This window comes from Ziziphus jujuba, chromosome 7, assembly GCF_031755915.1.
Source record: "Ziziphus jujuba cultivar Dongzao chromosome 7, ASM3175591v1".
Taxonomy (NCBI): Eukaryota; Viridiplantae; Streptophyta; class Magnoliopsida; order Rosales; family Rhamnaceae; genus Ziziphus; species Ziziphus jujuba.
The window spans coordinates 28703104-28715040 of record NC_083385.1 but is presented as its reverse complement, the minus strand read 5'-3'; the positions used below and the strand labels follow the sequence as shown (position 1 = coordinate 28715040).

The following is an 11937-nucleotide window of genomic DNA, read 5'->3' as shown; positions in this document are numbered from 1 at the left end:
ATTAAAATTATTTTATCTTAGAAAATTAAAAAGAATATTATAAAATGAGTATTTTAGAAAATTTTATGTAAAATATAGTTGAAGGAGAACCAAAAAAAAAAAGAAAAAAAAAAAAAAAGAAAATCCTACAAGAAGAACACCTCAAAATAAAAATATTAATCAACTAAACCCATAATATAGTCCACAAAAGCATGGACAGCCCAAATATTTCACATCTAATGTAAACTTTTGTAGAGCCCACTTCACATGTAGTTCGTCAGAACTTACACAGCAACACTTCAAACTTTCACAGAGCCCACTTCAATTGCAACGTTGTTCGTCAAAACTTTCACAGAAACAGCCCGACGGCCGTCGTCTTCCCGTAGAAGCGTTTCTTCGTCTTCGAGCTTCGACCTTTTCTGCAATTCTGCCAACAGAAGCATTTCGGGTGAGTTTTCATTTCATGAGAAAATTGAAAAGAAATAGATAAAACTTTCTGCTTCCCTCCCCATTTCTTGTCTTTCCTGCTCCTCTTTTTCTCTTTTGCTTTCCGGCATTTTGTCTGAACCATGGCCATTTCGGGCTACATTGTTCCAGGATATCTCTTTAAATATCTGTAATTTCTCATCGATTTCTCACTTGAATCGGGTATTTCTTCAAAAATTTTCCAAAACCCACCCATTTTTTTTTTATTTTTTATTTTTTTTGAGGGCATGGAAATAGAAGAAACTGTAATTTATTATTAGCACTTTTGGTATTGTGTACTTTAGCTATTTGTTTGAACTATTTATTAATTTTTTTTTGCCCATATTGAAGTTTCTACTATGTATGATTTTATTGATTTTCTTACTGGGTATGAATATTTTTTTTATGTAGTTTTCAGCCCCACTGCGATTTTTATGAAGGGGGTTTTCTTGTTTTACAAATGTTTGACAGAGGGTCGTAGGTTTTGGCCGGTTTTTAGATTGATGAAAAGGGTAGAGAATGTCTGAAGAGGGTGGAGCAGTGCTAGTGGTATATGATGATCCATCTGGTCAAAGATCATTGTCTTTGGATGATACAAGCAGCACAGAGGAATCCCCTGATGAAACTAGGCTTTCCTTAGAAACCAATAGCAACAACAATAATAATAATAATAGTGATGTGATTCCCTATATTGGGCAAAGATTTTCTACTCATGATTCTGCTTATGAATTCTATAGTGAATTTGCTAAAAGATGTGGTTTTTCTATTCGGAGGCACCGAACTGAAGGAAAAGATGGAGTTGGGAAAGGACTTACTAGAAGATACTTTGTCTGCCACCGTGCCGGAAACACCCCTATCAAAACTTCCATCGAAAGCAAACCCCAAAGAAATAGGAAGTCCTCCAGATGTGGTTGTCAAGCCTATTTGAGAATAAGCAAGACAACTGAACTAGGAGGACCCGAATGGCGTGTGACAGGTTTTGCAAACCATCATAATCATGAATTATTGGAGCCAAACCAAGTTCGATTTCTTCCAGCATATCGTACTATATCAGACTCGGATAAGAACCGAATCCTTATGTTTGCCAAAACAGGAATTTCAGTGCAGCAAATGATGAGGCTTATGGAGCTTGAGAAGTGTGTGGAGCCTGGATATTTGCCCTTCACTGAAAAGGATGTGAGGAATTTGTTGCAGTCATTCAGGAAATTAGACCCAGAAGAGGAGAGCATAGACTTGTTAAGAATGTGCAGAAATAATAAGGACAAAGACCCGAATTTCAAATTTGAGTATACACTTGATTCAAACAACCGACTAGAGAACATTGCCTGGTCATATGCATCTTCTATCCAGTCGTATGAGATCTTTGGTGATGCGGTGGTGTTTGATACGACTCATCGCTTGACTGCATTTGATATGCCACTTGGGATATGGGTTGGAATGAATAATTATGGTATGCCTTGCTTCTTTGGTTGCGTGCTTCTACGAGAAGAAAATCTGAGGTCTTTTTCATGGGCATTGAAGGTAATAGAGCGAAAATAGAATATAATATAATATTATACATATTTTAGTGTTTTTATCAACCAATCTATCACCTTATCTTTTACATTTGACTTCCCTATATTTGAATTGATCACTCAATTGGTCACCATTTACTTATGTTGGGGATGGAATGGTAAAAGTATTATTTCTTAGAAATAATATATAGGATGCACAGGATGAGAGGCAATGGCTAATGAGTTTTGGTCCAGGCGCGAAAGGATCTTGGCTAAGTAGTTGATTTACAAATTTGTTACATTTTAAACTATTACTGCATCTATAACATATTTTACGTACGTCATATTTTCTGCAGCACACTTTTGGTGTTGGAGGGTGCATGTTCCTATCTGATTTGTGGTAATTAAATTTAATAAATTCTGGACTTGTTTGCTTTTAGTCATTAGTAAATGCAACAGAGCACCAACTTATAATGTGCTTAATGCCTCATTTTTTACTATAAAATCTTATTGGATGGTAAATGCAAATTTTTAGTTGATTAAATTCATTAATGTTTCCAGTGACCCAATTTGGACAATAAATTTTCCTTTTAAGTAAATGCAACTGATCACCAAACTGCCACATTCTTTATTGTTACCAGTTATCCAATGTTTACTGCAAATCTTAATTTGTAAAATAGTCTTAACATATGATGAATATCTAGCACATGCACACATTTATTTCTTTTTTCAAATTTGTGCTTCCCTGATTTACATTGGATTTCTGTTTTGTATTCTGTACTCAAAAGGCATTCTTAGGCTTCATGAATGGCAAGGCACCTCAAACAATATTGACTGACCAAAATATGTGTCTTAAAGAAGCAATTACCATGGATATGCCGACTACTAAACATGCACTTTGCATATGGATGATTGTGGCAAAATTTCCATCTTGGTTCAATGCTGTTTTGGGGGAACGTTACAATGAGTGGAAGGGCGAGTTTTATCGGCTCTATAATCTGGAATCAATAGAGGATTTTGAACTGGGGTGGAGGGATATGGTTAATTCCTTTGGGCTCCACACTAACAGGCACATAGTCAACCTGTATGGCTTACGATCTCTTTGGGCATTACCATTCTTGAGAAGCCATTTTTTTGCTGGAATGACTGCAATTGGCCAGTCAAAGTCAATAAATGCTTTCATCCAAAGATTCTTGAGTGCACAGACAAGGCTTGCACATTTTGTAGAGCAAGTATGCTTTTTTCCTTGCTATTACTACCTTTATCATATTTTTCTTTTTGTTTTGTGGTATATTCTTACATATTACATGTTATATTTGTTTACAGTCTCTGTTTGTATCTTACTGCCCCCTACCTGTTAGTTTTTGTCTCAAGAAGGTGATGAGATAGGATGATAATTAATCTAGAAGTGATGTCTGATATTATCAGCCTATTTAATTATGCTTTGAAAGCAGGTATTCAAAAGCTTTGAGTTTGCATGTATTAGTTTCATTGGGTTAGCCCTTATGTTGTAGCTCATCATACCATGAATTTGGGGTGTGTTTTTATGTATACCTGTCACCCACCTTGCATGCACCTTAAATTAGAAAACAATGGTGACATTAAGGGAATAAATGAAGAAAAGGTTTAAGCATTGAAAACTTCGAAAGTTATCCGATGTCTTCTTTGTATATATGCAAAATGTAACCTTGCTAATCTCAAAATTCCAAAATTCAAGATTTCCATTTGGAACCTGAATATTGTGAGACAGGTTGAATAGTCTGAATTATCAGTCTAGAAAACAATGGTGACATTAAGGGAATAAATGAAGAAAAGGTTTAAGCATTGAAAACTTTGAAAGTTATCCGATGTCTTCTTTGTATATATGCAAAATGTAACCTTGCTAATCTCAAAATTCCAAAATTCAAGATTTCCATTTGGAACCTGAATATTGTGAGACAGGTTGAATAGTCTGAATTATCAGTCTTTCTTACTTTATCCATAAGGATATTAGTGAAAGTACAATCAAGAAAAACATGGAGACTACAAAAGGAAGAAGAGGCAGAGATTCCATTTGTCAATATAAATTAGGTTATTGAAATTGGGAATAAGTAGTTGGTAATCATGTGGACTTTAAAACTTTGTTCATTAACTTTGTTTCAGTCAGTAACGTGAGATTACAGTCAAACTTTCATTGTTTGAAAAGTTATTGTCATATGAAACCATCATGTAACTCATTTCCAAGTGTAAAAGCTTGATAATAAATTGTGTGTTTGCTGATATAAGTTGTTGGGCCAACTTCCTGTGAGCTTAAGCTTTTAGCATAGATGGTGAATTGGTGATTCAACTTTGTTGTAAGCTTATTTCATATAACAGTTTGGCATTGTATCCTTGGGTTTTCAAGTTTTAGTATTATCTGTTTGACATCATGGAAATCAAAATCATGATTATTGACTGAATGCTTTCGTTCATTCTTCACTAGAAATTATTTCAAACAATTTTACCTTTGTACAATACCCCATTGGAGAGATCAAATGTGTCTCATCGATGCTTGGTTGATGGATATAAGAAGTATATTTATGGTAGTGGTAAAAAGAAGATGAGAGTTTTATGGAAATGTAATTTTAAGAATAATACTAAATGTTTGGATTCTAAACATAGAAACGGGCAATTACACCTCCAAACAGAGGCTTCCTTCTTTTCTCTATGCATTTATGGCTGATCTCCTTAATATTCATTTTCTGAAACAGTTGTTCTATCAACCTAATGAGACTGAGAAGATTGTTACTTGGAAATCAGATTTTTCTATCTTCTTGGCATTGAAGGTGTGGATCTGATAAAAGAATATCGAAGTTCCCAAATTGAAAACTTGTATCTTTTTTTTTTTATTATTATTTTTTTTTTGGCTTGTCTGATGGAGGCTTTTATAATTAGCAGTTATTATTATTATTATTATTTTTTGACAATATGTAGAGAATGGTTTGTATTTCTCATTCCCCTCATCTCACAATGTGTCTACTGCATTTGTGTATTTAACATTCAAACATGGTTAGTGGTTGAGGAGTCCAGTAATTTTGTGATACTTCATAGTCACCGTTTTTATGCTTGAGAGCATTTGGGGCATCCCTGGTTTTAGTGGAATTGCTTTTTCTGTTGTTTACTTAGATTTACATGAGCAGGTAGCTGTTGCTGTTGATTTTAAAGATCAAGCTGGGGAACAACAAACAATGCAACAAAATCTCCAAAATATATGCCTGAAAACGGGGGCTCCTATGGAGTCTCATGCTGCCTCAATTCTTACTCCTTTTGCCTTCTCTAAGCTCCAAGAACAACTTGTTTTGGCTGCTCACTATGCATCTTTTCAGATGGAAGATGGTTTTCTTGTTAGACATCATACAAAAGCTGAGGGAGGTCGAAAAGTGTATTGGGTTCTTCGGGAAGGCATCATAAGTTGCAGCTGCCATCAATTTGAGTTCTCTGGGATACTTTGTCGACATGCCCTTCGAGTTCTCTCAACAGGAAATTGCTTTCAAATTCCTGATAGGTATCTTCCCATCCGCTGGAGACGAATCAGCACACCTGCAAAACTCCTTCAGTGTGCTCCAAGTGACCATGCTGAAAGAATTCAGCTATTGCAGAGTATGGTATCCACTCTTGTTACCGAGTCTGCCAAGTCCAAGGAGAGGCTAGATATGGCAACTGAACAAGTCTCCATTATCTTATCCCGTGTAAGGGAGCAGCCAGTTTCATTACAAAGTACAAGAGAGATTTCTTCCTTTCATAGAAATCTTTGATCCAATATTTTTGCATCAAATTGGAATTTAATGAAAACAAGAACATGTTGCCATCTGGTAAAGAAAGAGAGTTTTCAAGTAAGATGGAATATTTATGAAATGTTGAGAGTTGGGATCGGTCTGTTTTGTGAAATATTTGGAGGTGGAAGTGGGGCTGATATTCATCCACTTTTGCTAGTGTTGGGCATGAAATTTTTGTAGTTTTGGTACATGCTGATGCAGACAAATAGTTTATACAAGGAATTGCTTTTGTTACTACAGTTTCAGATGAACTATTCTTATGGGAGAATGTGTTCATGAGGATTTTTTGTATGTAAAAAAAGAATATACAGAAAAAGAACTAGTTTGTTTGTATTTTCTTTTCTTTGTAATTAAATTTATTTTGGACTAGGGGAATGTTAAATGGTGTAATGAGTTTAGGGGGGCAATGGTTCATTTTGAGCGCCATGGAAAGCTGACGTAATTTCGCTTCTGTTTATATTAAGTTTTTTTTCCTTGGATTGTCTGAAATTCCACCATCTGGCATACTAGCACTCAATTTTAAGTTAGACGCAACAAAAAAATAAAATAAATAATAAATAAAAAAATAAAAAATAAAATAATTATGATGACGACGATGAGCACCAAAGTAACATTAGCAGCACCAACAAAAAATTAAAAACAAAAAATAAAAAACGCTGATGTGACAAATAAAATGATAATATTTTATTATTTATAATTTTTTTTCTTTTTTAATGTTCAGTTTAACAATTTTAATATCGTAAAAACTCCGAATATTGTTTTATCAGTTGCCAAATGAAATTAAAAAAAAAAAAAAGTTCTTTTACATTTATACCTCAATGAACTTTATGCCAATCTGCAATTTAGAATGGACAGAGCATTTGGGCATTTTCTTTCTCCTCTTTTTAAAAGACGGCCCAAGTTCTTCAATTGCACCCAAAAAGCCATTTATTAACAAAACCACCTTCATTTTAACGTTTAATTAATCAATATTTATAATTACTAATAGGTCTTCGTGGATATTTCTTCCTCTTCTTCTTCTTCTTCTTCTTCTTCTTCTTTTTTTTTTTTTTTTTTTTTTTCTTTTGTAACTTAGGTTTTATTTATATTTAAATAGTAATACTATAGATATTAAAATATTTATCAAATAACATATATCAAAATGTTATTAATTAGTACATTCATATGATTTAGATATTAAAAAATAAATCTTTAAATGAATAAATGAATTAATTTAATAAACTTTTTAGATGTTGTCACATTATCTGATAAATAAATTTTGTGAACATTTTGATAGCCATAGCATTATTGATATTCAACGAATGAGATTCAACAAAATATTCTATATATATATATATATATATTTAATGATGAATCATTATTTAATTGATTGGAATTACTATATAAGAAATATTCTTCCAAAGTTAACCTTAGACTCCTTACAATATCAAAACTATTTAGTTTTTATGATCTGTTTGGATACAGTAAAATTAGTGGGAATCTAATTCATTTGAAAATGTGATAACTTTTTTTTTGTCTGGATATTTATTGTGAGGTAGAAAAATATGGGCCTAGAAAATTAGATTCCCACCAATATAGAAAAATATATGGGAAAGTTGTTCCTACCTATGAAAGTGTTATTTTGAAAATCTCAGAAAAAATAATTTTTAAATTTTTTTAAAATACATATTTGCTCTTAATTTATTATACAATATTAAATTCAATTATTTACAAGTCTCAAGTCTCTTATTACTCTCCAAACATAATAAGAGAAAAATTAATTTTCAAAAAACTAAGGGCTGGTTTGGTTATGTTTTTGCTTTCTATTTTTAAAACATTGTTTTCAAAATTGAGAATAGAAAATTAATTTTCCATTGTTTTATGAGAATAAAGGGTGTTTGATAAGTAATACTTGAAAACAATTTTCAAAAACAATAAACAGAAAACATGTTTGGCTAAACAGCTTTCAAAAATTATTTTTAAACAGTATTAAATTTTTTTAAGACATTTTTTTTTATTTGAACTCTCTCAATATTAATAGTTTTCTGCATGTTACATATCCATACATGGAACTTTCTTTTTCCATGATTTCTTTTTCCCTAAAATTTTGGTTCATTATTATTAATTCATTCACATTATAATATATATATATATATATACACACACACATATATCATTTTTTTTTAATTATATGTATTTAATTTTTTCATTAATTTATAGTTGGAGTTTTAGAGCTACGTCTTTCCACTTCTTGTATGACCAACAATTGTTCCACATTATCAGTCAATTATCATTTTATTAATTGATTTTTAAACCTAATTGATATTATACAATATATGTTATTAATTCTTTGATATGAAGTTTCAAGCAAATAAATTTATGTGTATGCATAAATAAAATAACTATTGGGACTTGAGATTTTGTATTAATCGAAAAATTAAATCCTACAAGTCTAAAATAATATTTCCAACTATAAATATCCAGATAATCTCATATTAGCATAATAATAAAACTACTAATTTTTATATGTTATGAACACAGTCAAGCCACATTCTTAGAATTTCTTGACACTGGTACAAATGAAAGGTAAAAATAAAAATAAACAATAAAAAGGAAAAAAATAAATACAATGGGAGATAAGGGAAAAAAAAAATGGAGATATGGGGGAAAAAAAGAAGAAGAGAATATCTTATAGAAAAATAGAAAACAATGAAAAATAAAAAATAAAAAATGGAAAATTAGAAAAAAAAAATCTGATAGAAAATGAAATATAAGAAAAAAGAAAAAAATAACGGAAAGCTATAGATAAGAAAATACATATATATATATATATAAATATTTGATAAAGGAAAAATGGAAAATTATGAAAAAGAACAAAATTTATATAATATATAAAAGTAGAGGAGTCATTAACAAAAAATTACCACATGTCATCATAATACATTTTTAAATTCCCTCCAAAATCATCAATAAAAAAAAATTTAGCTCCTTATTTTCTTATTATTTATGATCCCTATAAAAAAAAAATCATCTCCATCTAAATAGTAACAAATAATAAAGATAACAAATTTATGTTTAACCATAAATAAATTACCTTATATGGTAAAAATATATTTATAGGATAATGATAATAATAATAATAATAATAATAATAATAATAATAATAATTGTAATAAAGTAATTAATTTAAATTATGAGGATTTAAAATTATATTATATAATAAATGGAATTTCATTGTAAATGAGATTAATACAGAATAATTAATAATCAGATGGATAATGCATTTTTTTTCAATATTTTCTAAAAAGTTCTTGAAATGTACTTATATATTTATATACATATATATATATATATATATACGATAATATATATATGTTAACAAAGAAAAAACATTTAAAAGGACTTATATATATATATATATATATATATATATATATAAAGTTGCTTTTTGAAAGGTTATTTTGAGATTATGATAATATATATATATATATATATATATGTGGTTAGCTTTTATATATATATATATTTTATTTGTTAATGGTAATTCGTATCATCTTCTTAGTAAAAATAAATAATAATAAAAAAATTCAAAATCAATGATATATATATGTACATATATTCAAATTTGTGATCTATATATTCGAATATATAAAAAAAAAATTAAAAAAAGATTTCATAATCTATAAATTAATAACTTTATTACTTTGTTATATTTATTTTAATGTTAAATAATAAGATTTTATATACTGTAATTAATAATGAGATTAATTTTCTTATTTGTATAATTTTTATATTGATATCTCCATATATAATTTATTTTAAATATTGTTTTATATACAAATGTAATTATATAAAAAATAATAAAGAGATCTTCTTATTGGACACAAAAAATTACATAAATAATATAATTTTATTTTATTAATGGAAAAAGTTTGAGATATCCTAAATAGGATTTACATTCAAAATAAATTTTTTAATTTTGTTTTATTTACCAAATAAGCTAAATACATTTGATTATAAATTAGTAAGTGATACGTTTTGGTTATTTAAAATTTTGATGCTCAATATTTTGGTGATTTTTATTTTTACATATTTCTATTTTGGTTATTAGATTTTTTCTAATTTTTTATTGTTTAATTTTAATTTATCTTTTTTGATAGATCCTAATGAATTAAAATATACTGTGGAAATTAGTCAAAAAGAACAAAAGATTTTTGATGAAGATTCCTCACTGGTCATTAATTTGCCTATATATATATATTGAATTTTTTAGAGTGATGGATGATAAGAATATAAAAAAGAAAAAGGCATAAGAAATTATTCAAATCGAGGGAATGTAAGAAAGAACAATATGATCGTTTTGACTATCAGGCGATACCAAAATTTCCGGAGTTTGCAACAACTGCATCGAATAAGAAATAATTTATTGAAATTAAGCATTTATCCTAGATAATATAGTTGTCTTTTTTTTTTCTTATTATGTTTATTATTTTTTTGGAATTTATTGTGTTTGAAAAATATATTTTAATTTTTATTTGGATCAAAATAAAAATAATGGTTTTATTTTAGTTACTATTTTGCTTTTTATATTTTCAATTTATTTAAAAAAGGAAAATTTAAGTAATGAAACTGAAGCTATTGATGGCATTATTCCTTCTTGCATTTTTTTTAGTGTCCCAAAACAAGTTTGACACCAAAAATAAAGCCATTCAATGGATCGCGTTATAACAACATGCACTTGCTTTAACTTCACAGGTCTGTAACTTTCCAACCACATGTCCAAATCGGGTGTGCCACTAGTCCTGAGATCGTATTGACGAATACTTCACAACCATACATAAGTCAAATCTCAATTTTACAAGAATAAAAATTTAACTCTGGCCCCCCGGATAGTTCGGACCTCAACTTGTTTTACACATAATTTTTAAACTGTAGCTCCATTTTTGACATGCTACTAGTCTACGGACTCGGGTCGATGTGTAGTTCGCAATGGTACCTCGGTCAACCAAGAATTCTTACCGAGTCAAAAAGTCAAAATTTGACCATTCTCGATTAACGACGGTCAAACTTGATCAGCCTTGGTCAACATGAGAAAATTCTGGCTTACTTCGGGACGGGGTGTTACACTTACTTAAGATCATAAATAGACATCTTAAATTTACAAAGCAAATTTTCATTTCCCACGGTTTGGAAGCCAATTGGTTGGACCATATATACACACATTTGAATACAAAATTCTATTTAAGAAAAGCAGTTCTAACATTCATATAATACAATTCTAAATCAGAATTAATCACAATCGCCTCAATGATTCTAAAAGAATCCTTAGTGGATACATGACAGAACGTCTCTTTATAGTTAATTACCTCTTTCTGGCTAAACCTTTTGGTAACTAGTTCAGCTTATACCTATTCACTTGATTATTGGAGTCTCTTTTGGTCTTATAGCTCCATTTACACCTAATAGATTTGCTATCTTCACGTAACTAAACCAAAAAAGGGACATTTAACTGCTTATTGGCTTCCTTATAGCCGACTAGATTCAATTCATCACTTACGTTAAACTCATGTTCTTGCAAATAAACCTCATAGTCATCAGATATAATATATTTTCAAACCCTCTATGACCTTCTCAAAAGGCATACATCAGCATCAGCATCAGCTGTAACTAAAATATCTCATTCTATCTCAATGGGTTCAATCCTGATTAACTACTACCTCTACAAATATTGAACAACAAAATCTCTAATAAGAACATTAATAGTTGGAATCAATACAATTTTCTCTTTGAAAAATGAGAATCTTTAGGCCTTTACCCTCACCAAAACTAAAACATCCTTAAAATAAATAGCCATATTTGGCTTAACGACCTTGATGGTGTAAGATGAACAGTGAATCCAAAACCCTTGGATATTTTCTTATAGGGACCAATAAAAATAATCATTAAAGGTTTTATGATCTAACTTTTTAATATTGGAATTATACATCATAATGTTAGCTTTATAACCTCATACATAAGAAAATGTGTAAAATAGGTAGAACTTGTTAGCCACAAGAAAAATGACAAATTAAAATTTGCCAACACACCGCACTATGTCCATCAAAAGTGTGGTTTCTCCTCTGAACTATGCCACTTGCTAAGGAAAACCTGGTATTGTAAGCTATGCATCAATGCCACATTTAAACAAATAAATTATTAATGACATTGGGTTTTATCCAATCTTGCCA

The 11937-nt window shown here is 29.7% G+C and overlaps 1 protein-coding gene across 3 annotated transcripts; it reads left to right on the top strand.

The window, feature by feature from the left end:
• Nucleotides 1-235: 235 nt before the first annotated feature.
• LOC107434200 (protein FAR1-RELATED SEQUENCE 11) lies at nucleotides 236-6206 on the top strand. 3 transcript variants are annotated; one of them, XM_016045632.3, is made up of 5 exons: nucleotides 236-427; nucleotides 916-1965; nucleotides 2726-3169; nucleotides 4667-4741; nucleotides 5096-6206. In XM_016045632.3, exons 2-5 carry the CDS (start codon nucleotides 964-966, stop codon nucleotides 5708-5710), a joined length of 2136 nt encoding a protein of 711 aa, XP_015901118.3. In that variant the 5' UTR covers nucleotides 236-427; nucleotides 916-963; the 3' UTR covers nucleotides 5711-6206. The 3 variants fall into 3 exon arrangements, with proteins under 3 accessions (XP_015901118.3, XP_048335094.2, XP_048335095.2); XM_048479137.2 differs by having other exon boundaries at nucleotides 856-1965; XM_048479138.2 differs by lacking the exon at nucleotides 4667-4741 and having other exon boundaries at nucleotides 239-427; nucleotides 856-1965.
• The last annotated feature ends 5731 nt before the right edge of the window (nucleotides 6207-11937 follow it).